Below are 27,107 nucleotides of genomic sequence, written 5' to 3'. Positions count from 1 at the left end.
TACTTGCAAAAATTCGTATGATACAAAGCCATCTTTTTCTAGAGCCTTCCCATTATCCTCCATATGGCTTTTAAATGGCGGGAAACTATTGCTTTATTGACTCCAAGCTGCCCTGCAAGCTTTTCTAACGTTTGGAACGCGTTTTTGTTGAGCAATGCTACCAATTCATTGTGAACTTGCGAATTTTTGCAAGTATCTATATTTGTAATATAAAACTCTAAATATATATGCAAAAATGACAACGTTGAACAATGACTGATTCTCACCGTTTCTCTCAAACATTTTTTAACAAATGAAATAGTCATTTTGCTTAATAGAAACAGAAGGAAATGCTTGTAAAACTGCATAAGTAATTTTAAGGCTTTACAATGTGTGTTGCAAATAATGTGAGAATAAACATAAAAAAAACACGACTTATACCAATTTTTAAATTTATTTTGTAGAGGATATACACGTAACGAATTATGCGATGCTGCTGGCGTTAGACGCAATCCTTGGCCACAAATCAGCACATTCCTTCGCAACAGGTCCCGTAATAGCCGATCCTTTCATCTCTCCTTTGTTGTTGACTATCACACCAGCATTATCCTCAAAGTATATAAACGATCCATCCTTCCTACGAAACGGTTTCCGTTGCCGTATGACAACCGCCGGCATCACTGTAAAGACAAACGTAGATACATTATAAAATAAGAAATAAAAATAACACTTTATCTTGGGACGAGAGGAAAGGAGTAAAGATGTTATTCGTAAAGAATTAATTATTAGAATTAATTAATAAGAATTATATAATTTGTAAAGAATTAATTACCCTTTTTTCTAAGTTCCGGCTTTCCCTTCTTTACCGTCGTCACAATCATGTCGCCGGATCCAGCCGCCGGTAGGCGGTTTAACCGGCCCTTGATTCCTTGTACTGCGATGACATACAAGTTCTTTGCACCTGAATACAATTATTGTAGAACATATCATACCTTGTATATTGTCCATCGCTACCTCTAAAGATATTTATTTTTACATTCTATTATTATTAACACGCTTCTTGCTGTGCCACTTTTCAGAGAAAGTATTAACCCAAGGTAACTTGGGTACTGCTTTATTTTATATTACCATGATACACAGACTTGTGTTAACTCGGACATGAGAAAACTAATTACATTCAAGTTATTTATGCATACGAATGGCTCGTCAAGAATGTTTAATTCTGTTTATTTTGTTATCGGCAGTATCGACAAAAAGCACTAATTAAATCATGCGTCAATAGGTTAAATAGTCTAAACGAAAAGTTTGGCATGGAATGTTGCAAGTGTTGCATGCAGCTAAATTAATCGTCTAAATAGTTTATTATTATTGATGCAAAAGTGAACGATACTGATATTGATGAAGCACACGTGGAAGACTTGCATCGACACTTCACTCCACTCGTGAACTGTACCGTATTTTTTTTTGGAGTTAGGTTAAGTATCATGTAGAAAATATTTTTCACTTACCAGTATTATCGGCGCAATTAATTACTGCACCCACGGGCAAACCCAGGGATATCCTGAATTTGGCTCCAGCTGACCCACCACGTCCTGAAATGACAAGAATATCATGGTAGAATGTATCATGCGGGCAGCAATTTTCACATATGAATCACCAATCAAATATATCTTTGGTTTCTCGTGCAATAAGACGTATAAAATAACAAGACGTATTTTAGTATTTTTATTGCATTGCTCGAAACCGATGCATCGATCTGACGCAGATTTTCTCGGATTTTCCTCGTGCACGACAAAAACACCTACCTCGCTTCGACATCTTCGGTTTATGAAAGAGAAACCTAACCTCGATCCGAGTTTAACCAGTAGAATGCTAATGATTGATTGGCTACCGCAATATCTCTAGCTACCTTCCGCTGCGCGATGCCTGCAGTAGAGCCAACTCATGAGGCAAATTCCACCATGAGGTGTCGCGTTTACTTGAAAATTTACCTAAGAATACCCTATATCGGCGCTGTATATTACGCGCGAAATTTGATTTGCGTAACGGTGCATTAAATGTAACTCGCTACAGAGAATCGAGAGATATTCAAGAGCCGAGAAACAGCTTTGTCTTGAATAAAATTTAAATAAAATGAAAATAAAATAGGAAAGAAAATATTGAATATAAATTATAAGACAGCAGATCTACAGAGAATAAATAAAAATCAAGCACATCGTGCTCAAATGCATCACACAAATCCAAGCAGCAGCAGAAACAACAAACTTTAAATGTGCTTTGAAAGTAACTTAAGTAAGAATGGCTAAAGTGTTAAATCTGTTAAAAACGATACGAAATAATTGGAAGAAATCTGTGTTGGGAGCTGCAGCATTTTCATACGGAATTTCATATGGCAAACAGGTTTACGAGTAAGAAACCATGGAGAACTTAACCTCCATTCTCCTTTTCCTGATTATGAAATTTGTAATTGTATATTCATATTTGCAATCTTCTATACACTTGTTTGCTCGCAACTGTAAATATGAATATTTTGCACAAGTCGATATCACAAAATTTTTCATACAAGTATGCTCCATTTGGATATAGGGTTCTGTTATCTCATCAATAAATTTTTAACAATTTCCAGTACGGAACAATTAATGCGTCAGAGTTGCGAAAACGTAGCCAAGTATGGAGATTGCCCGACGAACATCAAGCCTCGCCATGTAACAGTCGTTTTGAATCCATCAGCCAAGAAGAGGTTGTTAGAGGAATCTTGAATTCGGCACAGAGATTCAATCACCTTGCACAACTTTTATTTCTTTCTTTCTTTTTTCTCAGGAAAGCCAGAAAGTTATTTGAAAAATACTGCGAGCCTCTGTTGCACTTGGCTGGTATCTCGGTAACTGTTATCGACACGCAATCGGGAAGCCACGCACGTGGCATAATAACAAATTTGGAAACACCTACCGATGCTATCATCGTAGCGGGAGGAGATGGCACCTTGTCGGACGTGGTGACTGGCCTAATGAGGAAATACGAGAGCAATCTTCATTCCGTCAAGCAGTGTCCCATTGGTGTCTTGCCATTGGGGAGCACGAGCACAATCGCAAGTGTATTTTACAGAGAATACGAGGACCTGGCTGACGTGCATCACATGATCGACGCGACGATGGCAGTTATACAGAACAATTTGACATCGATAGATGCCGTTGAAATTAAATTACTGGAGGTACGCGTCTCGTGATTGTCATTCGTTATAAATTGCATTATATATTGACATACTGACTACGTTTTGGTTCAAGAATGATCCAGAAAATCCGGTGAAGCCGATCTACGCCGTGGATGGCATAAAATGGGGAGCTTGGACCGACACCCACGCGCGAATCGATAAATATTGGTACTGGGGCTTTTTACGCAAGTAAATTTCTTCGTTCCTTCTGAAAATTTCCATTGCGTCTATGTACAACTTGCCTTACGTTTCCTGCTTTTTACTGCTTTACACAGATATGCAGCTTACGTGTTCAGCGGTTACAAATCGGATTTAAATTGGAGGTGTAACGCGGTACTAAAGTATACGAATCCTTGTGAAGGATGTTCACGTTGCTATTCTAAAGAATCTTACAACGAATCCGTAAACATGAATAGGAGATGGTGGCATGCGTTTCTACCGAGGAAGCAGACATTTGTTCCTGGTGAGTTCCTCTAGAATAAATTATTTATACAATTTATACGTTATATTATAATAAAAAATAAAGTTAAAAATATAAAGACAATTTCTCAAATGGAATCATCAAAAAACTAGTGAGAGATGTGTTGAAATCAATTTCGTTGCGTGTAATTAAAGTACGTTTCAGATAATCGCGTAGATTACAGTAAAGTGACGAACGAAGACTGTGACACATTCTATGAGATGCCTATTTCAACGACAGAGCTATGCATAAGGACAGAAAATACGAAGAATTTACCAGTTCAATCGGCGCCGTCATTAAAGATAGCACTAGGTAATGAAGTGAAATATTCATTTATATCATTTAATCAATTAACTCTGAAATGCAATAATAGAGCTATATGAATTACGTGCAATTAAGGTCCGGACAATATTAACTATGCCGCATTTGTCGAGAAAGGATGGAAACAGGAAATGAACAATGAATCACCCGTAAATTCGATATTGGATGCAAAGGATATTCAATTATATCCTGAAATAGTAAGCTAATAAAATTATATTTCTGTACACTGCGAGTCATTTGGGATGTTGGAAGTTTCAATGATCTATAAATGTTCTTTCAGACAAATGAAAATCAAATGTTTTACATCGACTATGAGGAGTACGAGTTGAAGCCAGTTGAAATTCGACTGCTCCCACAATCCGTTACGATATTCTGTCCGGAATCGAACAGCTAACGTACGCCGGACAGTACTCTAATGGAAATTCAAAGTATCTCACGTGGCATTTTGTATTTATCATGATGAAGGTTTTATCAAAATGACAAAATACAGAAGAAAGCATTGTTGATCCAAATAATGTTATGTAAAAAGATTATTTAATTCGTTGTACATGTTTTCTATAAAAAAATAATTTATTGTCGTGTACAAAAGATAGCTGTCACTAATGCGATTTAAATTTCTATTTTAATACAATTAATTCCTAGTATAATGCTCAACTACAAGCATTCCATTGCATCAGATCGTATTTATATAATTTAACTGGATCGTCCTTTCTTAAACATTAATCTCAAAGTATACAAGGTACATTACTGTCGGTATAATACTAAACGTTAGTCTCTCAAATCTATATCATCTTGCAAGATCCATTATGATTCTTGAAGCGTGTATAAAAAGAACAAGTTGATTCTTACAGATTATTCGATGCGTGGCTTAACGGTTAATGATTTGTGAATCAGTCGTCTCGTTAATAATTCTCTCCTGTTACGCTAAATAGGAAAAATTCCAGGCGCCTCAATCTTACGCCTAAATCAATAGTTCTCGTATTTTTTTTTATGGCAACACGATTTGTAAGATCTTGCATTTAGCGGCGTGGTAAAGATCCAAGATAAAAATTTCGAGATCGATCTGCCGCCGCTGTCTTCAGCGTCCGTTATCGTTCCTCTTCCTGACATTGTTCCGTATCAGGATTCGACGAGGGCATACTAATACTACTATTTTCTGAACAAGAATTCTTTTTGCCTGCCTTATTAGCAGCTTTATTAAAGAAGTCTAGCAGCGAGAGCGCGTAGCTTTTCGTTGTTTTCGTCACTTTTTGCGGCTCGGTGGACTGCGACCTCTTGAGTCTACGGCCGGGCGTCACCTGAGTCCTGGAACTGCACGACGCAGTTTTCTTCTGCGTCTCGTACCTCTCCTTCCTGATCTTCGTCAGCCAATCGACGTTCTCCTTGTACTTTTGCGGCGATATTTCGAGCAAGTGCGGCGCCGTGCCGTCCACCACGAAATTCGGCAAGTTCGACGTAGGTGAGGAGAAGGGAATCCCGTCATTCCTGCTCGTGGACGTGGACTGGCTCGTGCTAGGCTCGTCCGAGTCGTAGTTTCTACTCGAAGTGCCGGCGATCTCGGTATTCGAGCTGAACAGCCTTCGTGCCCCACGATTCCCGTCCATGTGAGTCCGTTTCGCGAGCATCTCGTGGTTCTCGTATATAGGAGACAAAATACACTTGAACTTCTCCTCGGACCTTGAGCCTACCATCATCTGGATGAAACTACGCTTTACGGTGCCACCGCTTCGAGTCTGCCTGTCCGCGTGAATTACTTTCTCATTGCTAGGTCCAGGATCTGTGGAATTGAAAATCGTCTGCTTAAAAAAAAAGCTCCAAATCCAGATTAGAAATTCGACAAAGCGACTTGTCTAGCTTCTTGCCTTCCATTTCCACTGTACTTGTACGGATATTGTAATAGCTTTTGTTCTCACTATCAGAGGTCGGTGTGGTTTCCTCGTGAGACATTGAGGCCCGGGAGATCGAGGTTCGGGAAGAGGTCGGCGTAGTTTCCAGCTTCATGTTTTCCAGGGGGAATCTGTCGACGACAACTTCAGCTCGGCCGAGTATCCTGATCTCCTCGTTCTCTATTTTGTGCTCGAACCCGACCTTCCATATTCTGTGGTAGGAATCGTCCGAGCAGGTCACTATCTGAAATTATTCTCGAGATTGGACGGACACGCATGATTTTCACCAACGTTATTTGTAGATTTTGTAAATAGATTTTATATAGATTATACTTTTACGTTTCACTTCAAAACAAATTCGTTAGAGATAATAAAGTGTAAGTAACGCTGAAGCCAAACCTTAGTTTCGCCTACGTTGCACCACGCGATGCAGGTCACTTCCTCCGTGTGACCAGTAAGCTTGACCATAGGCGCGCCGGGCCTACCGGTATGCCAGATGTAAGCAAGCTCGTCGCTGGATCCGCTGGCGAGGTAGCGACCGTCGGGACTCAGGCACGTCTTTATGTAATACGTGTGATTCTGGTGCCCGTAGTACTCGGCCACTGTCACAGATAAATTCCCGTATTGATCCCACTGTCAAGGCGTCATTGAAGGAGAGACGAAGCGATTTACCTGGCTTGCGATTGTACGACGATATGTTGTAAGCGTATATAACGTTATCCATGCAGCTTGCGTACAGTGTGATTCTCGCCGGACATATCAGTAACGAGGAAAAGCCATTCCTGCTACTGTGCCCCGCGTAGTTCATCAGATGCTTCGCCATCGGCTCTTTCTTGTGGACCGTATAGTTCTTGCGTAGGTCCCACACTTTTATTAGACTGGAACAAACGAGCAATTATTACATTATGCGCACTATTGCATATATATATATATATATATGAATATACATTCGATCTTACCCGTCGCCTGCAGCACACGAAATCAATGTAAAGTCATCCTGAAACGTTAAACCCGTGATACTCTGCGCCCGTGATGCCTGGGCGACCGTTTTTCGTTTTAAGTTGCTCAAGTTGCCGAAGATACTGTGTGCATTGCCGATACAATTGTCCGGTTTAGGTTGATCGGTGTGATTAGCTCTGATGTCCCATATCATGATGGAGCCATCTCTAGCGCCCGTCGCAAAAACCGCTGGAAGATGCACGAGGTTTCAAGAAATTGCGAAGCACACAATATCTATGCGATGATTAAATTAGAAACAACAATAAATGATTGGATCGCAGAGTAAATAAAACTGTTACAAAGCTGCATAAATTTTGTTCCGCGTTTGGTCCGTCAAGAAATACCTTTGTCTTCCTGACGGAACACTGCTGTCTTCACGCTTCGCGTGTGTGCATGGAAACAGGCGATCTGTTCTATTTTGGGTCTGGAGACGTCCAGTAGACGTGCGGAGTGATCGCCCGACGCTGTGACCAGCTTCAATTCTCCGGGCATCCACGCGATATCAAAGATCGCATTGCAGTGCGCCTTGAAGAACACAGATTTCTAGTTAATATAGCTCCGTTGCTGAAAAACACGCTTGTCGAGTGTCCAATCAAGAGACGAGCAACAACCTGTGACCCTTCCAACGGTTCGTCAAATTTCCCTTTGACTCTCGTGTCTTGAAGAGCGATCTTCCCATCCTCGTTTGCCAGTGCGAGAACCTCCTCGTACCCCGGCGTGCTGGAGAAACGGCACGCGAACACCGGTGGGTCCGGATTGAAATCCGGCACGTTTACGTTCGGCGTTATCCCGCGGTACACGTTGTCGTTGTAGCATTTCAGGCGATAAAGAGCGATGTCATAATCACGTATTAATTCTGCAACAAACATCAGAGACGCTCGACAACCTCGGTATGTATATAGGCAGTGTTGGGAACGTTACTTCAAAAAAGTAACGCGTTACCGTTACCGTTATTTTTCGTAAAAAGTAACGCGTTATCGTTACCAATTTTAAAAAGTAACTCGTTACCCGTTACCGTTACTTAAAAAAATAACGATTCGTTACTTTTTCATAAAATATTTAAATAAAATATGTACTTGATTAAAAAATGTAATTATTTTTATTTTTACACAGTTGGAAAATTTGTGTTTTCTTGTTAAAAAATATGCCGGTTAACATTTTTGTGTTAAATATTTAACACATTCATGTGTTAATTTAACATGTTGCTGTTGTGTTAATTCAACTCAAGTGTTAAATTTTTAAAACAACTAAATAAATGTAAAAATTACACATTGTGCACCTATTTTTTATTTTACATAATAGATATGTTCCGTATTATTAGTGACAAGTTTTATCTGTTAAAATTTACAGAAAACTATGTTGAGAGTAAAGATGTATGTAAAAATAACTTTTTTTTCGAGTTAATTTTATCATTAAAAATATGTTGATTTTACACAAAATTTATTTCAAATTACTTCGCAGTTTGCATTCATTTTGGGTTAAAATATTAACATAATATTAGTGTCACCATTTAACATATTCATATTATGTTAAATTAACACAAAAATTTATGTGGACCGTTTGGAACATGTGATATCTGTTAAATTTAACACAAATTTTTCACCTGTGTATATATGTTAACATTTTATTCATATATACATATATACATATATATTATTTTAATAATAATAAATTGGTTTTGCGAAACTCTTGCACTTATAATTGCATATTGTTTTACTTAAAATGATAACACTAAAATTAATAAGTAATAAAAAGAACTTAATTAGTAACTAATGAAAAGAACTGAAAGTAAAGAGCTGTTACCTGAGTGGAATCTGTGCGTTCATTCTGCTGATTTATTGAGTAGAGATAAAAATTAAAATAACGATAAAAGTAACGGTTAAATTCGTTACCGTTACTGTAAAAATGTAACTACGTTATCGTTATCGTTACAGACAGCAAAAAGTAACGATCGTTACCGAAAAATAGTAACGGTAACGGTAACGACGTTACAAGTAACGCGTTACTTCCCAACTCTGTATATAGGCATGTACATATGTCCATAACCTCGCAGAAAAGCCGAGCAACTGCAGTCGAAACGAAATTTACGTTCTCAGATGAGATTCATTCAGTCTCAACACTGAAACACCGCAACATTCTTCAGCAAGAGAATGACGAAGTTAATCGTTATGTGTATTGTGGTACACATAACCTCCAACGAAAACCGCGTTGCAGTTGAATCTTTTGTACGACGTGTGCGATTTCATCTGCTTACCGAAACCTTCCTCCCGTCTCTGAATGGCACTTGCTATATTCATTTTGCACTGACATGAACACGCCGCTGGAAATAATATTAGCGCCAAAGATTGTTTACGCGCACAGTGATGCCGGATAACGGCACATCTGCTCTTTCCTGTACTTTCTGTACCGTCTCTTCCGCTGGTTCTTTTATCTTTGTCCTTTAAATGCCCAGTCACACGTTGCTTCGCACTCTTCGCAGCGATCTTCGCGGCACCTGCGTGCGCACCCAAAGAGCAAGACGGATCACGTAATCACTAATCAGCAGTCTCGTGCTCAGATGCTGTAGAATACGTGTTGAGGGTTCAAATAAATTCTTTATATTTGTATATTATGTTATATCCACTAATAATATGCAACGGATCAATACACATGATTGGCACGTTATAAAAATATCTTGTAGCTTAATCTAAAATAAATAAATATACTGGTAATATTGATGTACGTTTGCTACTGTTATATTCTCCCCGATATATTTAAATAAAAAATTAATTAAAAATTAGATTACACGAAGCATGGTCGAAGAAAAATTGATCTTGTATAAATTAATTGAAAAAGAAAAGTGCAATCTTTTTTCTGTGATAAAAAGCTCATCTTATAGAATCATTAAAATTAGTGAGGTCGCCCCTAATTTTAACGTTTACCTAAATTTCTCGTAACAACTTGTAAATAACTTTTATGTTACTTCAGAGCATTGATCATGATATATTTGTTTTTAAATTAAAGTAGCACTTTAGACGCCAGACGTTAACAGTCCACGAGCATATGTTGATCATGATGTTACCTGGCGAAACAACGTTTCATCTGCTCGAGTCATCAGAGTCTGTCGATGAGACAGACAGATTTTCTCTCACCTTAAGCGGATTCTACAATGAGAATTTAAGATATAAAGCTTGAGCTTAAGCTTTAAACTGTAAGAAATTGACCAATCACAGTCGATTTCTATTTTCACATTCCACTGTGATTGGTCAATGGTTCTTGAAGCTTAAAGCTTAAATGTTATGCCTCAAATTCTCATCGTATAGAACTCGCTTTACAGATCCAATAGTAAATTTAACGAAATGAAGTTTGCACTCGAACCTTCCTTTCCTCAAATCGAAGCTGATATATATGATGCCACAGGTACGCGCAATGAAATAATCAAGAATGTTAAAAAATTTCTTGCATACCTGATCTTCTCTGCGAGAACGTAATTAATATATTTGGTGTTTATGTTGTAAACATAATAGATCAGGAGATCTTCATGGAGGATCTTTCGACGGTGTCACGCGACGCCACGAGAAGGAAACGCAAACGTACGGGCGACGACGGTGATGGAGAAACGTCGAAGAAATCAAATGGAGAAGCCAACGAACAATGACGAAAATTCGTTGCTGATTTGCATCTAATATAAAGTGCATACCTATAGATATACTTCGTGATTGTGAATGTAACTGTGATACGTAACCGCGATGTACAACTGCGCTAAATCCAACTGTGATATGTGATCCTAAATGTATATATTTACTGCGAGCTACACTACGTCTCGGCTACCAATGAACTCGTATACAATCGTGTAAGCAGTCATCGATATATATTTACAATAAAGGTATATTTTTTCAGCATTTACGCGCACGTGTCGTTTCGATTCGTCTCCCCATTCCATTTCGATGCCTTGCGGAGGGCCTTCCAGACCTGTACCTAACCGACCTGTGACAATCGGGCGCGTTCGGATGCGTACGGCGACGCAAGTACAAAATCAGGCGTGAGAGATCGTTGCGTCGATACAAAAGAATCACACCCGAGTAGGTCTGCTGCTGCGTAACACCTTTAATTTCAATTAAGCGCATCGACAACGATTCTATACGTACGTTTAGGAGAGCGAGGAACGTGGGGGACAGTAACGGGGAGAGACAGAGCTAACGGAAATGACGAGCGGAGGGACATTATGCAACTCCTAGCTGAACGTAGGATAAAGATAATAATAAACATTGAGGCAATAATAACTAACTTCTGCCGCCGAGAGATTTTCCGTATTCGCGTATGTAAGATATACACTGCGTGCGGGGATTAAGCATCGTAGATCGGATACAGATTGAACGCGTATCTCCGCGGTCTCATCCAGATTTTCAGGCCGAGGGTGTCGGAATGCCTCTTCCGCATATTGTTGAAGCAGCAGGCGCGGAACTGCCGGGTGCCGCAGATATCGGCGCACTCACGTCCGCACTGATCGCAGGGTATGGCCTCGCCGAATGTCCACAGAGCGCACGCTACGAAAATAAGGGAGAGATTTATAATAAAAATTTGTATATGTTTAGAGCAAGCTTGAAGGTAGGAACTAATTTCCATTGAATTTATGATATCAGGAAATATTTCGATTCTAATTCTCGCTCGTGTCAGAATTTGTTAAAAAAGGACCCGAATATTTAATATTAATATCTAATCTTTAGTATCTAACTAATTATTTAGTGTCTAATAACTAAATATCTAATATTTAGTAACATATAATTGCATGTGAGAATTAAATGTATATTTAACTGACTGATAAATGCGTTAAAATTTAGAGACAGCAGTCGACACTACATGAATATAAATAATAATGCATGTGTGCGTGAAAGTAGAAAGAAATTTAAAAAGTATATAATGTAAAACGATCAGCCCGAGATTGAAAAAATTATTTTTGTCGCACACCAGGTGAATGAGAGAAAATTGCATAAAAATATTGGAAGTATATAATGTGATGCATTTATGGATGCGACGACGGTGCCCCGGAAATGTTCGGTAATGAATGTCAATCAAGTAATTACAAGTTAGCCCGATCGTATTACATGAGCCAATGCATATCTTTATGAAAGTTTCTTCAACTTTTGGAATTTTCATTCCGCATCGTTATTACCAACCAATAACTTGAGCAAACAACCCGTTAATTTAACATTCGTCCGTACCGTATAAATAAACTCGTCGGCATTGACACATCGACGCGTTAAAAATCGTAATAACAATACAAAAAAGTGCCTTTATCATTACCGTCGTTTTAATGATATTATTTTTATGCAAAAGCTGGAATATCAGTTGCATGTTTCGAAAATTCTGCCAGAGAAAGAGACTTCAATTACACCCTATATTTTCGTTGCAAAATAATTTAACTATATTTATTTCGCCCTTATCATATATATATTCCAATCTCATTTCTCCGTCTCGGATTTGCGATCCGCTTTAACTTTCTTTTTCGTAGGCTGATCCGTTTCATAAAGTCGCGCTGGTTCCCGTTACGCTCGAAACGTACATGTAACTGATGGAGGCATTGAACGATTAGAAATCTATTATTGGCGTAAACTGTAATAGTTCGCCGTTCTCAACAGAGAGATCAACGCAAAATCCGGTGATACTTCGGTTACCAGTCTCACTGGTGGGATGGCTGATCGGATTATCCCATAAACGCGAAAGAGACTATAGACATTGTGATTATCAACCTCATCCCTTTGAAATGTCAACGATTTATAATCACTGCGCTTCGTTGTAATGAGTCGTTGCCTACGATATATTACGCAGTGTTGCGTATTAAAATTGTGTAACAATAATCGACAAGACATTTGCTGATGTTACCAGCGCAGGAAATGCAAAATGACTTATATGCTTTTATAACGAAGAGAAATAATAGAGATAACTTACAACAAAATCATTTGACATTGTTTTCAAAATAAACGGAACTTGTAATAAAAATGACAGAAATTACAGAAAGCATTGAGATCTCGCATAAAATCTCTGTACGTGCAACGGAATAAAAGACAAACAAATTAATTCTATAAGGTTTTTCAGGATACATTTGAAATATAACAAAAAAGATACATTTAAAGTGCTGTACCAACATCAATAATTTAGCGTCTCTTTGCGATCAATAATTACTGTTCATTATCGCTGCGAGCGTTGCGAGCAACAGTACACGATGGCGTAATAAAAATACTAAACTAACTGCAAACAACAATATTCGCAGCATTACCAGGCAACGAGAGCGCATGAATAATGCAATGCAAGAATTTCAAATACCTGCGAGGAAAAGCAGCATCCAGGTACGATTCATTTTTTTGAAGTAGTCTCGATTACGGGACAGCAGGTCGCCGAGCCACTTGATGACTTGCCCTCACTTGCGGAGATGAATGCTGCGTGTCAGACAATGAGAGATCAGCAATGATAGATTAACATGAAAAAAAATTCTGAAGACGTTAGAGTTTTATTAATATATTATATATTTTGTCGATTGGCAAATTCTTCATATAAATTAATAAAATAAATTAATACAATAACGTCCGCGATTGTTCGAGATCGATATCGATATCAAGTCACGGAAACGGAAAAACAAAGACTGATTTTGTTGTCCGATCAGAGTTAGGATGAATTTACAAGCTCAATGATAAATGGAACGAGAATTTTATTATGAAATGCGACAAACCAGCGCGAGTTTTGTTAAGGCGTGCTAGAGATTCGCTGCAGGTGGTTGCTTACCCTCTACAGGTGGATGCCGGGACGCGAGTGATAATCTTGAGGGGTACCGCTACTTCTAGATATCATCCCCCACCAAGCCAGCAAGATTACCTCTTCCATCCCCAACGCACGCAATCGCCTTGCCATTTCAATATAGCAAGATGTGCTGTATGCAGAGCGTCAAGTTCCGAGTTAAGTCGCGGGCTCTGCTCATTAAAATCATCGGATATTTCGCGCGAGTAACGTAGACACATATTGCATATGTACTTCTAAACAAATGGATAATTTGTTTAATCGTTAAAGAGACAGTCGATTTATTGGAGCAATCGATGTGATCTATGTGAACTATACAAGATAAAAATAGCACACAATCTGCGGATCGACGAAATAAAAAATACATTAAAATATATATTGAATATTTCAGTGAAATCAAGGATTTTTGCTTGGAATAATTCGATCCTACGTGAACATTAATCTGAGAACCGTAACGTAAAGAATATCGATAAGCAACGTCGCGCAGGGCCCTCCTTGCGAAACATTTACGCGATAGGGTAGTAATTGCGCTGAAACATACGGAAGAAATATACATTTAATAAGTATTTCTTTCGCTCGAGGAATAATAAGAAACGGTTTAGTTAAGATTCCGAGAGTTTGAGCGCATTTACACATCCAACTAATTTTCCTCGAATATCACAAGTTCGACACACAAGTCAAGCTCCTTGCATTCCACGAAAATGTCATCGAGATTGAAATACTTGTTGAAAAAAATACTTCTCTATCTAGATTTCCATAAAACCGTCCAGTCTCCAATAATAAAGCAGATTTCACTTTTCTTTTTTTTTACCGGCGAGAAGCGATAAGTTAAAGGTTTCCGTTAAGCGCAAAGTCGCTCGTCACATTGGAACGATTCGAACTGGGGTAGTAGACGATCCGCTCCCGGCGCTTGTACTCCGTTTCAGGAATCCACATCTCACACTCGATCACCGCGGGGTCCAGCGTGTCCTCGACGACGACGTCCAGCGATACACGGGGACTGCCCTTGTACCAATCCACCGAGGACTCGCGATCATTGCTCTCCACCCCTTCGACGTACAGCTTCAGGGAGGGCCGCGGTCGCGCCCCCGTGACCACGCACGTTAGATTCACGTGAGTCCTGTTGAAGGGATACGTGCGCACCGTCATGTCGCTTTCCGGCACTTGAAGAAAATAATTTAACTGTCAATTAGGGAGAAAAGTCAAGAATAAAAATAACTAATAACTTATTATTAAAAATTGTTACTAAAATCCAAATTGACATGAGAGTTGAAAAAAGTTCCAGAAACTAGAAATATTAAATCTAGATAAAGAAGAAAAGAAGAAGGGAAGGAAAAGAAGTAGCATATAACTTCTTAATTAATTTTGTGTGTGTGTGTGTGTGTGTGTTGAAATTTCACAATGCTCTGGCTTAATCTTTCGTTGCGTGCAAGAAATACACTTTTATCCACATATCCCGCCTGTCGATGAAAGTATCGATAAAATCTCTCGCTTAAACTTGCCGTAAACAATCATTTTCGTCGTGTTGCTCGCCTCGTCTTGGAACGTGCTGATCGCGCATGTGTATTCTCCGGTCATGTCAGTGGTAACGGTCCTCAAGCGAATTACAGAACGCGAATACGGATCTTGCAGGTTTTCAGCCGGATATTCCGCGAGGCCTTCGATGATTCCGATGTCTTGCGGTGGTACTGATGAAAAACACAGATGCATGCATTAATGATGATATGTTCAATTTAAATTAAAAGCGTACTTTCCAACAAGGAAAAATTACAAATTAAAATGTCTAAATAAAAAATGTTGATAAAACAGGTTTCTGCCGCATTATGTAGATTTTACACGCAACAAAGAAATAAAGTAATAATAATATCGTAATTTTCTTATTAAAATTCTCCTCGACTCTTACATTCAAGAGAAATTATCTTCCGTAGAGGTTAAAAAAATTGTTTCTCCAGATTTTCAATAAATTAATACGCCTGCGTAAAATTATATGGCTATGACGTCATCGTGCAACGTTCTTATTTATTTACGTGAACCGTGATATTTTTCATTTCACGGCCGCGACATTCGAGCGACGTCCACTTCTGCATTCCGCGATATCACACGGGACAGTTGCATAAATGTAACACGCTTGCCGATAAGTAAATTCAATAACGCGAGTGCACCACAACGGGCACGGCAAGTTATAATAAGGTCACGTGGGCGGGCGGGGGTGAAAGTGCAAATTACTTGGCGGGATCCACTGATAGATCTGATACGCTTCGTGGAACCATTTGATTACAAGTCCGTTTTCGTCCTCGTCAATCTCGTAGGCGCAGACCATGTCCACGGGTCCGCTTCCGTTGCGTACGACCAGCGGCACGTCCAGGGCCCTTATCGAGGAGCCGCGAACCCCTGCGGGACATTTTTTTAAAAACGCCGATACAGGCTCGATCGATATAAACGCGACGTTCACGGTTCACCGTGAAGTTAGCAGCGATCGCGAAACCGTTAAGACTAGCTTGCATTTGTTTCGACAAATTTCCTTTTAAACTCGCGCGTTTCACCCTTGCTTGTCGAATCTTTCTGAAAACTTGCGCAACTTGTGCATCGCGTAGTACGAGATAATCACATTCGTCTCGAAACTTGCATCGAGAATTGGAGAATAGATGGATAATGCGATTTTACAGGAGAGTTTCTCGAGAGCTTCAAAGAATAAACGTTGGCTAACGCGTGATCGAGAAACCCCGCGTTGTCGTTTTACCCCTGCGTCACGTTCACCCCAATTGATGACTGCGACGCTCGCGAACTGATCGAGAAAGGAATCTCGTCGCCTGTGTCGATCGAAATCCGATCCCGGAAGTCGCTTAAACCGCACGGGAATTTTGCGCGGCGCGCCATTTTGCTGCACTCACCGAAACCGCACACGAATATTAAAAGAACGACTATCGACGGCGAGACCGTACGTGCTATCGACAACATTCTTTCCAAGGTCCCTTTTCACACTGATGCACAATTAAATACGGCCCGTCTAACTCGCGTAGCCGATAGGATTCTGCGCAGCGTACGTCATGTATCGCCTAGCTCTCGTATCCGACATACGTTCCCACACAACAAACTACGTCCCGGCATTCCATAAAAAACGAACGATGCGGAGCACTGCTGAATAAAACTATAATGTCTTTAAACGAAAAAAATATTTTAGCAAATATTAATTCCTCTTGAAGATACGTACGTCACGTGAGATCTGCAGTCACGAGAGTCTCGGAGGAATTTTCTTTCTCATTTATAATTGTTTATAATTAAACGTACTCTTTAATGCTCTATGCAACTTTTCGGCGCGGAATTACATTTAACGGCCAAATTCATATTTTATATATATAAGAAGCTATATATCTGTATTTGTATGTTTAAGAAAACTAGAAAGTCAAGATTAAGCGATGCGCAAGAATCGTTACCCAGATAGTAGAGAGAGAGTTCAAAAAGAATTAATTCATTTGTACGTCGCCGATTCTGAGTTCATTTTCAGATGCAAAAAGAATTCTTTTACGCTCCATTAACATCTTTTCTATTCCTTTTTGCATCTGAAAATGAACTCAGAATTGCTATGGTGACATATGACAAATGAATTCTTTTTTAACTCTCTCTGCTTTCTGGGTAGGTTTTGTATATTTGCGTCTTAATTTTATGCCTTTTGAGATTATGAGAATATAATCTATTATTTTTCATATATATATATTTTTTATTATATATTTAGTTTAATTATTTATGCATTTAACATTATCGTTCGGCCACTTATTAATCGATTGACTCACATGAAAGATCATATAAGGTAATTAATCAAATTCCGCACGATTATCGCACGTAAAGCAATCGATTTTGCGCTACCATTCTTACATTGATCGTTATATTCTTATACTAATTATTTAATATTAAATATTATATATTCTATCTCTCTCTCTCTCTCTTATCCATGTTTATTCTTATATTCATTATATTTATTAATATCACTTGCGAGACTATTCTAGACAACCCCATACTGTGTAATATCTAGACTATTGACAACAATTAATTCATGTAGCTAGATCGCGCCGCCATATTTGAGAAAGGCGCCATGATGCACGCGGGATGCATCTGGATGCATCGCATCTACATATTCGTGCTTCATTGCTCGTAACCATGGTAACGCGTCCTCCATGTTGAAACCAGCCCCGATTGAAACCGCGGGAGAGAAAGCACGAATCGTACCAGTGAAAGACATCGTGAACGGCGTTATTGCGACTCGTCAGCATTGAACGTGACAGGGAAACGAAGAATATTAACGAAATTAAACGAGGAATGATACCTCCAATTGCGAACCGCCAGTGTTGTACAATCGCCAACTAACGTTAACCTCCAGTGTTGTAAATAATTCTGCATGTTATTAAGTTTACGAAGCTCCTTTGTAATTCGAGCTCACGAATCTAGATTCACGATAGCTGCTCTATCACTATATTATATATTCTTATATATTATTTATAGCGTTATACTTTATCGAGTAGACAGACATGGCAACGCGCAATTTATACGATAGCGTGCGACATAGTGCATGTAACATTGCGTAATCGAGTACTGCATTGAAACTGCCGAATAAATAAATTTGTATATAAAAGGAGACCTGTTGTGTTTAATCAGCACTACTTCAACTCCTTGAATGTACTGCGAAGATTTTTCTCCATTTCTTATAAGTAAGCTTTCTTCACGATCGTTCCTTACTTTCAGATATATTTGAGTAGCCTTATATATCTTCATATAGCACAGCGAGGCGACAGAAGTGTGATAGACATTGCACAGTCAACAAAATTAGAGCGCATGTGCTTCCAAACTAGTCATCAAACTGGGCACATGTTCACGCATCTTCATCTAAGAATCATTACTGTTGCAATAATTTCTTTTTCTGAAATAAAAATCTCAATACAGTCAGCTGAAAGCTGTATTAGCGTTATCTTAGCTGTTTACGTTGCAATTATCGTGTCGATTAGCTGTTAGATCATATGCCTACGTACTCTGCTCAGGACGCATGAGTTTGATAGCGTTAGCATTGACATTCCAGAATTGCAAGATCGCTCTTCTCACTTCATTGCCAGTTTCTCTAGAGCCTGAAAGCTTAATTTTCACGCATGCTTCTTTAGGTAAGACCTCAAGATAACAATTTCTTTTCAATATCTTCAAACAGTGAGATTAACGTTGAGAATACTACGTGCTTTTTTCTCCGTTTAGGTGCACGCCTCAGAATAATTAAAAGAAAATGTGTGTAAAATTCACTCAGCTCGACCTGCAACCGCGAAAGAAAGACAATCTCCTCCACCGATACGGATACGTGCTGCTAATGCTCGCGTGCATGGTACTTGCATCTATGCAGCCGCACATTGGTGGAACAAATGGTAATCAATTCCCATCGACTGATTAATAAAGAAGAAAAAAAATGTCGGTATTGCAATATTACATGCATCGCATTTTTTTTGTTACAGGCATAATTAACGGTAACTTAATTATTTGTTACTTCGCTGTGCCTTTAACATATTTAGAAGCGGGATTGCTGTGCGATCCCAAGTCTCTCTACTCGACGTTGAGGGACGGCTATCTCCTAGCGTTTGTCATGACCTTCGTGTACATCTTGATGCCCTTTTTAGCACGGATCGGGACCTATCTGCTAACTTACGCGAAAGTTAACGTGTGGTTACTCAAAGGGATAGAGGTGATTACAGACACAAATCGTAATTGATCGCTAATTAATTCTCTTATTGATATAAAATCAGTTATGAATGAATGGCTAATTGCGTCACGCGCTACACGTATTACAGCTGAGAATATTACTGTCGTACAATTATAATTGTTACATCTTCCAGGTGCTTTACTGTATGCCACCACCGTTCAGCACGGGACTCGCTCTGTGCCGTTTGGCACGCGCCGATTTGCCTACGAGCGTGATTACCACGCTAGTGTCGCACTTTGGGGGACTGTTCTTGTCTCCTCTTTTGCTATATCTCATGGTAAAGATCATTTACACGCAAGCCTCGCATACAAGAATAATCGTTACAAGTGTATCCATGTGTTCCACGTAATTATTTACGCCTATACTATCACTTTAATGTCTTAAACTCTCTCTAAAAAAGCAGAGTCCGTTTTTTCAGTATAGCTACTCGACTACCAGAGAAACCAAAAGTTGTAGTAATTTCTTCATGGCCGCAGCTGGGGACGTCCACTCCGCCGCTGGTCGGTATCAACGTCAAGGAAACCGTGTACAGCACTCTCGTCCCACTGGCCACCGGTATCGCGCTACGGTCGTACGTACTGAAGGACAGGCACCTGAGCATCAGCACGGGCTGGCTCTCCCAAGTGCTGCTGCTGGCGATAGCGTATCAGTGGTTCTGTGACGCCGTCCTAGTGGATGCCTCGTCCCTGCAAGCGGTGGACATACTGTACTGCGTACTTATCGGTAAGCCATCCTGTCCATCCTCATCCGAATGCTTCATCGATGGAACTTTCGCGGAAACGCACGTTCAACCGCGTGTGTCTCTTCAAGCGTGCGTGGGCCAGCTGCTGCTCAGCAGCCTCTGTTGGATCCTGTGCTCTCAGTGGCTGCCACGGAACATCCTGCTGGCCGCGCTGTTCACCAGCACGCACAAATCCGTCGGTCTCGGCGGGTGGATCCTGCGCGGCGCGTACCACGGCTCGGCCTACGGGCCGGCGGTGAACCTGCCGTTGACGATACTGCCGGTGGCGCAGTTGTTGCTGGGTAGCTTGCTGGCCAGCTGGCTGGCACCGTGAGAACTTTGGGCTGGTTTCACATCTCCATTTCTTTCCTTCAAGCTGTTTATTCAGGCTTATAATGAGAAGCATAATTTGGTAACAATTGATCTATCTTGGCACCGTTTCTCAAGTAGAGTATCCTTAGGCCGCCGCAGCGTTCACGTTGTCTCTCGGAACGTAACTGGTAGTTAAACGCAATTTGCACAAAGTTACCGCGTAACGTTGTATTTAGAATTTCGTTACTGCGTGTGATTCGATACTTACCTTGAGACTGGATGGAATGGTTTTCGCAATGGCGTAATAATAATTAGTTAATATACCGCTCTTTCGGATCGAGAGAATTTTTCTAATGAATAAGGCGCGAGATATGTCATGGTAATTTTCAGCAATCTGCTTCATTGACACTCTTGTTGGAAAAGAACAGCGAGGAATGATACATTGTACTGCTCATTATTATAAGAACTGTTTTAAATATAGATACAATAGGTAAGAGTCAACAGCCAGAGCCAATCGAGTGAAGTGTTATGCGACTTATCTGGTGGATCATACAATATGTATATATGTATATACCTATTATTAGTATCGTACAAGATACAAATATAGTTTCTTCATTTTCGAATGAAAAAATCCTCAATATCCGCGAGACGATGACAAGCTTATTCTTATACCTACGTTCGTCTACCTAACGAGCCTTTGAGACAACAAGAAACTACTAGGAAACGATTCTGAGCGCTAACGAAAAAAGAAAAGAGGACTTAAAAATCAGAATAAGATGTCTCTTTTTGTTTTCCCATACAAAACATAGCGATTTTATTCTACAAATAATGGGATAAATTTCGGTAAGTTACTCTTCCTGAAAACTTGTTATATCGATTTTGGTTTTCTTTTTTTTTCTCTCTCTCTTTCTCTATGCGTGACGTGCCATTCAGAATAGTGCACTGTACCATCGCCAGTGCGTATGTATATATTTAGTAATATTAACAAATAGTGTAACATTCATGATAATGCTGAGCACGACGTAATCTGACTTCTTTGTGAAAATCATGGCAATTGATGTATCAAACGGCGGTGCAGCAATGCGAGTGTACACGAGTGAAGTGCCAGGTCGCATACGATCGGCCCGGACGATCACACTGTCGTTACGTTTGACACCAAGCTCCTGTCACAAGCGGCGCTGACGCTGACGCTGACGCTGCTATCGTCGCCAGCTACGTGGCTCCCCATCCTCGTCCTCTTCCTCTTCGTTCTCCTCTAGGAATAACGCCTCTGCCGTGCCCTGCAAATCAATCACGTATCTTCTCATCACAATCGTAAAATCGGAAAATCTCGGGACTGCTCTCGTCTCGTCATCTGCATTAGCTGTTTTGCTGTTTAGCAAAACAAATTATTATGGAGAAAAGGCGAAATCGAGGCTCCAACTTACTTCTAGATCGATATCCTCGTCCGTGGCAGGTGCAGTTTGTTCGGAACGCGACGAGAGCTGTACAGACGCGCTGGAGTTACTACCAGTGCCTCCACGATGCAGATGATGGCCGGACACCCAAGTTATCGACAGGAGTCTGTCTTGAAACGTGCGTCCTTTCACCAAGGCAACCTCAGCCTCTTTTCTTGACTTGAAGTTGATGACGATCGAAGGAGTCGCATCATCTACTATTTGATTCACTATCTCGCCAAATTGCTGCAACATAAAACATCATGTGCGTGCTTTGATGATGAGAGATGATTTACAGTTAACTGATATAACAGTTCCAGCAATGAACTCATCGGTCATAAACGAGATCACTGTATCAGAATCAACTAGGTGAATGCGTTGAAAAAAAACCTTACTTGAAAATGCGCTAGGACCTCCGTCTTTTCTTCGGTCTCGTACCCGGAGACTAGTAGACTCGTTGGCCGATGATCCACCGAGACGTGGGCGAAGCTTCCTCTGCCGCGGCCCCTGTACGACAGCGTGTGGGTGCCGCGCGTAACGCGACTCGCGACCTTGGTGCCCCTACCGACGCTCGGGGTCGTGTTCAAACCCAACGCCGCCGCCTGGGCCCGCAGCTCGTTCAATCGCTTCTGTAGCTCGCCGGCATCCTGGCCCTCCTGTTGCGCCGTCATTAGGTCCAGCTCAGCGTCTAGTATCTCCTTCTGCGCCTGCTCTCTGGACTTCTGCGACTTGTTGTTGCCGATCTGGCCGTTCGCCGCCAAGTCCTTGCGCAAATTGTCAACCGACTGCTGCATCGCCTTGATCGTCGGCATGATCGATTCCTTCTGCTCCGGATTCTTCTCGGCTTTGTCAATCAAAGCGCGCAACTCGATCAAGTGTTTGTCAAGTAGCTCCTGCTTCCTCTTGCGTAAATCGGCAGTCAGTTTAATTGCTTCTTTACGTTTCTCCTCCTGCTTCTTCTTTAGCGTTTCCTTAGCTGCTAGTATCTCCTGCGTCTTCTTTATCGCGAGGACCTTGTCCTCCCGAGTGTTCGTGACGGCTGCGGCTTTAGGTGAAGTCGGAACTAGAGTTTGCGTCACTTGTTCCTCGGTCGAGCGACGCGTCGGAACGTACTCGTTATCCTCGGTCTTCGTCGGTACCGTCACGGCGGCGCCTAGTCTTTCTTTCACAGAGGGACGGCATCCTGAAAACAAGCCAATTTATCGTTTATCAGGTCCTTCTTCTAATATTGTTATACTTAATATTTATTACTTAAGCAGGCAGTATGTGCGCTGTTGGCTTTAGATAATAAAGATCGTTATACCTGGTGGCACATTTTCGATGGCTCCAGCAGCCGCGTTATTATTGATATTATTGTGCCAAAATACTTTAATAAATCTATTATTCAACACAGCCTCTGTACTTCTGTAAGCAGCCTTTGCCTCGGCCGGCAGCTGGAAGGTGACCAACGCCGCCTCAGGATCACCGCCGAAATTAACTTGAATATTTACAATTTTACCGAACTTGGAAAAATGATTATTCAACTGCGTTATATTGTTCAAGCTTCGCGGAACCTTTTTCAGTTCGAGAGAACAATTGGCCGGGTTATGCACCATTCTCTGTTTCGGCCCCAGGCGATTAAAGTCAAACGCCTGCTTGCGTTTCAGTGGATTGCTCTGGGTGTGTGTTACTTCCGACGAGTTTGTGTGCGGAATAACCGGTACGCTGATCAGTTCCCTTTGTCCTCGACCGTAAATTCCAGGCGCAGGCTGCGGATGTCTACCCCACGGCATACGCGGTTCCATGCTAGGCGCGTCTGGATTGTACTCTGCAAAAGCGTCTGAGATACTTAATTCATTACACCGTAAATATTGCGCACCTTATAAGTCGCATTGCTTCCGTATTTACAATGTAAATCTAACCGTTTCCTTCTTTCGTCTAATTTTATCAGATGTATCAACTTCAATATTCAATTACAATGTACATACCCATGTTAGAATGGTGGTTTCTTAAGTGGGGCGGTGGTAAACTGGCCAGGGGCAGATGCGGCGGCGGTGGATTGCCATTAGGGCCTTGCGGTGGTTCTGGTACCGTAGCCACTGGAACCGCTCCCGGAGTTTGCGTGCCATGCGGCCCGAAACTCAAGACCCGACTTAGCGTCAAGTCTTCTAGTACAACCGGATCAGTACCGTGATCGTAAGGACAAAGGTCTCCCCGCATGCAATATCCTTTTTCTACAAATGTAAAATATGTGATATCATTTAGAATCCTCGAGAGGCATAAATAACGTCGTAAGCTTGTATCTTGTCAGCGTTTTCATCGCCGACTCGAGCGTTCAACAAAAGCGGCAGAAACATCCGTTCCCTGATGTGCGACATGATCTGAGATACGTACCGTCAAAGTCCCTGCATCGTCTCTTCGCTTGTTGTGGAAAAGAGCTCGTTTGGTTATTTGGAATACTACTAGCAACTGCAACAACGCTTTGTATCGATTGACTAGTCGTAGACAGTCTCATGTCTACATCTCCATGATTACTATCCTGAGTCGGTGTACCACCACTAGGGCTACCCTCGACTCGATCTGTTCGATCAACTTCCATCCTCTCGAAACGGTCGATCTTCTTTCGCTCTAGCGATCTTGAGCGCGACCGAGATCGAAGCGGAGTCGGAGATCTGTTCCTGAACCTTGTTCTATGGTCACGATTGTCCGGACCGTCGCGTATCCTAGATCGTATGGGTGATGTACTGCGGCTTCTAGTGCGCCTAACAAATGAAAAGATAAATAAATACTATTAGAAAACTATTTGAAGTTTTTAACGAAATGCAGATTCAATTTCAGTGAAAGAAACGCAAAGCTGCTTGCTCAAGGATGATAATACAATTGCTAAAAACAGTTGGAGGATCATCTGTCAAAATAGAAAAAAATGAACTCGTTGCATAATGAAAACTTTGCACTGTAAAAACCCCCTTAAAATTTTGCGTTAAATTTTCTTGCGCATCACACGTACCTACGATCGTGTCGTCTAGTACTAATAGGCGGAGATTCGTTTCTCCAAGGTCGACTTCTATCTCTCTCTCTGTCACGCCGGATGTGTTCTCTACTCCTAGACCTGCGTCTATCCCTCTCCCATGATCGTGATCGCGAACGCGTTCTTGATCGCATTCTACCGCTCCTGCATTGCACGACAGTGAGATTAAAAAAATGTGCACACATTATCGGAACTCGGTTCATTAAGATTCGTGAGTCTCCTTACTTTTTCAACAGATTTTCAAATTGCCTACCTGCTTCGAGAACGTTTCTCCTTCTCCTTGTCCTTATCCGAATCGGATTTTCGAGTCTCTCGTTTACTAACTACAGCAGATGCAGATCCATTGATTTGGAGCGGAGCAGGAGGATTCGTGATTATGGGTACCAGTGGAATTGTCGTGGAATCGATTAGTTTCTCCGTCGAGGATGACGACGATACGACTGGTGCTGGTGGATTTATGCCAGGCGGCGTCCCACCGCCATCCGGATCGCTTTTCGGTGGTGGGAGTATGTATTCCTGAGTCTCCAGTGTCTTGAAGAGCAGTTCCACGAAGTTTTTGGTTTCTGCAGGTGCAATTGATGATTCTCAATATGATGTGTTTCAAGTCGTCGCTCGAACGTGATCATCAAATTGTCGGATCATCAGATTTTTGACTCACCTTGCTGGAGAAAGACATCCAATTGCTCAACCATGCCACCACGCAGCTCTTCCAGAGTCTTGTCCTTTTTGACCAACGCGTAGACATATTTGGCCAAGGCCCCAGGATCTGCGTCGCACCTGAAGAAGAACGTACTACTCAAAAAATACTCAATACGTCAAATGGTAAATGTGATACTTTGTTCAAACAGAATGAAGAACAGACAAGTTGTAAATGCCTGCTTACTAGGAACCTTACAAAAACTTATTTCAGATCAGAAAGCAAAAAGTACTTTGCGCGTCATAAACAAAATATTCATTGCAATAACCAAAAAGAAGCAAGGATTATTGTCATTAAAAGTTTCTTCATGAAGAAAGAAGAAACTCGAATTGCATCCTCGTCCTCCTAAATTGAAAACATGTTATTCTAATCAGAACAACACTTAAACTCACTTGAACAACTGTAATAAACACCAACCAGGTGCCAGCAGATTAGACACTTTTCTCCAAAACTCATTTATTAACTGCTTAAGCGATAATAGCGGTAGTCAATTATCTGCCACTTCCTAATTACTAAGTCAATACAGAAGGCAATAACTCGCAGTCATAAAAAAAAGGAGAGCAGAAGAAACAAAAACATTGGATACTCTCATCTGGACAGGCAGACATCATACACTAAGCAGAGTAAAGCGGGATCAAGGCAGACTTGACGTGTCCCAGCGTCCAAAATCTATCGTTGCACACTTGATTAACAGATCAATCGAATGGCAACTAACTATATAACGGCCATCTAATTGTTGTTAATTTACAACGAAGCGATGTTCGTGCAGACGACGCGGCCGCAGCTCGCTCTCCGCGGCGCGGCGCGAGGGGGGCTGCGGCGAAAGGAGTCTCGCCGGGGGATCTCGCGGGGAGGAGGGAGGAGGTGGTGATGGCTCGTTTGACACCTCGCGATCGTAAATATCCGTGCGAGCAGACGGAGGGCAAAAGCGCGCACCACATGCACGGCCATTTACCAACATGGAAACGCGCGTACACACATACGCGCATAGAGGCACACTCGGCAGCAAGGTTGGCCTACTTACAGCGGCTCCAGGACGGCAGTGAGCCAAGCCTTGAACTGGTCTGGATTCTCGATTATCATCGTCGCCGAGTCCCAGGTTACCGGTCGCGCGTGAAGCTTCGTGGGTACACGTCAGTCGCACGTATTTCAGCGGGCGAGGATAAGCACTCTCCTAGGAGAAGACGGTCGCCATTCTGGAATCAGTCGCTGTTGTACATGTAACTATAGCGCGCGGCTAGAGGTAGGTACTCGGCATCTGGAGATTGTCACGCGATGGTGTTGCCGCTCGCGGGGGCCGCGCGAGTTCGCGTGCATCGATTGCGTGCACGTGGAAGAATCGGTTAGTTGCGCGCTCTCGTCAACAGGTGGCGCTGGCGTAGGCTCGAAGGTCCTCTTCTCTATTTTGCTTGATTTTGTAGCAAGATTCTGTAAAAGAGAGATTGATATTTTTTTATGTGCCTCTCTTGATTGCGCAACTGCGTGAATGGACTTGGTTAACAATCTAATCTCCCAGCGAGCGGAGAAATTCTACGGCGACAGTGTTCAGAGTGAATGTAGCTGCGTGTGTATGTAC

At 41.3% G+C, this 27,107-nt stretch overlaps 7 protein-coding genes across 14 annotated transcripts; 2 read left to right on the top strand and 5 right to left on the bottom strand.

Annotated features, from left to right (window-relative positions):
- Positions 1 to 414: 414 nt before the first annotated feature.
- Positions 415 to 1,885, bottom strand: LOC105287914 (60S ribosomal protein L23). Its single transcript, XM_011353785.1, has 4 exons — positions 1,785 to 1,885; positions 1,488 to 1,571; positions 812 to 940; positions 415 to 659 (listed from the first exon to the last, which is right to left on the bottom strand). The coding sequence occupies exons 1-4, from the start codon at positions 1,795 to 1,797 to the stop codon at positions 463 to 465; spliced, it is 423 nt and encodes a 140-aa protein (XP_011352087.1). The 5' UTR covers positions 1,798 to 1,885; the 3' UTR covers positions 415 to 462.
- Positions 1,886 to 2,059: 174 nt separating this feature from the next.
- Positions 2,060 to 4,483, top strand: LOC105287895 (acylglycerol kinase, mitochondrial). The gene is made up of 8 exons (XM_026971357.1): positions 2,060 to 2,387; positions 2,606 to 2,719; positions 2,800 to 3,190; positions 3,264 to 3,379; positions 3,466 to 3,653; positions 3,816 to 3,962; positions 4,050 to 4,168; positions 4,252 to 4,483. The coding sequence occupies exons 1-8, from the start codon at positions 2,278 to 2,280 to the stop codon at positions 4,363 to 4,365; spliced, it is 1,299 nt and encodes a 432-aa protein (XP_026827158.1). The 5' UTR covers positions 2,060 to 2,277; the 3' UTR covers positions 4,366 to 4,483.
- Positions 4,484 to 4,522: 39 nt separating this feature from the next.
- Positions 4,523 to 9,354, bottom strand: LOC105287901 (protein lethal(2)denticleless). Of its 2 annotated transcripts, none has more exons than XM_026971354.1 (8): positions 9,111 to 9,354; positions 7,468 to 7,712; positions 7,201 to 7,381; positions 6,817 to 7,045; positions 6,530 to 6,735; positions 6,257 to 6,459; positions 5,834 to 6,101; positions 4,523 to 5,748 (listed from the first exon to the last, which is right to left on the bottom strand). In XM_026971354.1, exons 1-8 carry the CDS (start codon positions 9,151 to 9,153, stop codon positions 5,060 to 5,062), a joined length of 2,064 nt encoding a protein of 687 aa, XP_026827155.1. In that variant the 5' UTR covers positions 9,154 to 9,354; the 3' UTR covers positions 4,523 to 5,059. The 2 variants fall into 2 exon arrangements, with proteins under 2 accessions (XP_026827155.1, XP_026827156.1); XM_026971355.1 differs by having other exon boundaries at positions 5,885 to 6,101.
- A 464-nt stretch (positions 9,355 to 9,818) lies between these two features.
- LOC113562312 lies at positions 9,819 to 13,758 on the bottom strand. The gene is made up of 3 exons (XM_026971361.1): positions 13,616 to 13,758; positions 13,160 to 13,272; positions 9,819 to 11,382 (listed from the first exon to the last, which is right to left on the bottom strand). Exons 2-3 carry the CDS (start codon positions 13,191 to 13,193, stop codon positions 11,183 to 11,185), a joined length of 234 nt encoding a protein of 77 aa, XP_026827162.1. The 5' UTR covers positions 13,194 to 13,272; positions 13,616 to 13,758; the 3' UTR covers positions 9,819 to 11,182.
- A 130-nt stretch (positions 13,759 to 13,888) lies between these two features.
- Positions 13,889 to 16,655, bottom strand: LOC105287881. Of its 2 annotated transcripts, none has more exons than XM_020034420.2 (5): positions 16,519 to 16,655; positions 15,854 to 16,018; positions 15,130 to 15,315; positions 14,509 to 14,790; positions 13,889 to 14,157 (listed from the first exon to the last, which is right to left on the bottom strand). In XM_020034420.2, the coding sequence occupies exons 1-5, from the start codon at positions 16,583 to 16,585 to the stop codon at positions 14,054 to 14,056; spliced, it is 804 nt and encodes a 267-aa protein (XP_019889979.2). In that variant the 5' UTR covers positions 16,586 to 16,655; the 3' UTR covers positions 13,889 to 14,053. The 2 variants fall into 2 exon arrangements, with proteins under 2 accessions (XP_019889979.2, XP_026827161.1); XM_026971360.1 differs by lacking the exon at positions 16,519 to 16,655 and adding an exon at positions 16,368 to 16,506.
- A 911-nt stretch (positions 16,656 to 17,566) lies between these two features.
- On the top strand, positions 17,567 to 21,022 carry LOC105287850 (sodium/bile acid cotransporter 7). Of its 5 annotated transcripts, none has more exons than XM_020034573.2 (6): positions 17,567 to 18,774; positions 18,863 to 19,026; positions 19,114 to 19,340; positions 19,492 to 19,635; positions 19,835 to 20,081; positions 20,169 to 21,022. In XM_020034573.2, exons 2-6 carry the CDS (start codon positions 18,891 to 18,893, stop codon positions 20,411 to 20,413), a joined length of 999 nt encoding a protein of 332 aa, XP_019890132.1. In that variant the 5' UTR covers positions 17,567 to 18,774; positions 18,863 to 18,890; the 3' UTR covers positions 20,414 to 21,022. The 5 variants fall into 5 exon arrangements, with proteins under 5 accessions (XP_019890132.1, XP_019890130.1, XP_011351995.1 ...); XM_020034571.2 differs by having other exon boundaries at positions 17,569 to 18,006; positions 18,125 to 18,774; positions 19,835 to 21,022; XM_011353693.3 differs by having other exon boundaries at positions 17,569 to 18,006; positions 19,835 to 21,022.
- Positions 21,023 to 21,180: 158 nt separating this feature from the next.
- Positions 21,181 to 27,027, bottom strand: LOC105287870 (RNA-binding protein 26). 2 transcript variants are annotated; one of them, XM_011353715.2, is made up of 10 exons: positions 26,556 to 27,027; positions 25,493 to 25,611; positions 25,088 to 25,397; positions 24,814 to 24,978; positions 24,201 to 24,568; positions 23,795 to 24,040; positions 23,131 to 23,646; positions 22,223 to 23,010; positions 21,819 to 22,073; positions 21,181 to 21,671 (listed from the first exon to the last, which is right to left on the bottom strand). In XM_011353715.2, the coding sequence occupies exons 1-10, from the start codon at positions 26,612 to 26,614 to the stop codon at positions 21,591 to 21,593; spliced, it is 2,907 nt and encodes a 968-aa protein (XP_011352017.1). In that variant the 5' UTR covers positions 26,615 to 27,027; the 3' UTR covers positions 21,181 to 21,590. The 2 variants fall into 2 exon arrangements, with proteins under 2 accessions (XP_011352017.1, XP_011352025.1); XM_011353723.2 differs by having other exon boundaries at positions 23,131 to 23,634.
- Positions 27,028 to 27,107: the final 80 nt, after the last annotated feature.

This window comes from Ooceraea biroi, chromosome 7 (genome assembly GCF_003672135.1).
Source record: "Ooceraea biroi isolate clonal line C1 chromosome 7, Obir_v5.4, whole genome shotgun sequence".
Lineage (NCBI taxonomy): Eukaryota > Metazoa > Arthropoda > Insecta > Hymenoptera > Formicidae > Ooceraea > Ooceraea biroi.
Note: the sequence above shows the minus strand (reverse complement) of the source record. Positions and strands in the feature narration are given on the sequence as shown.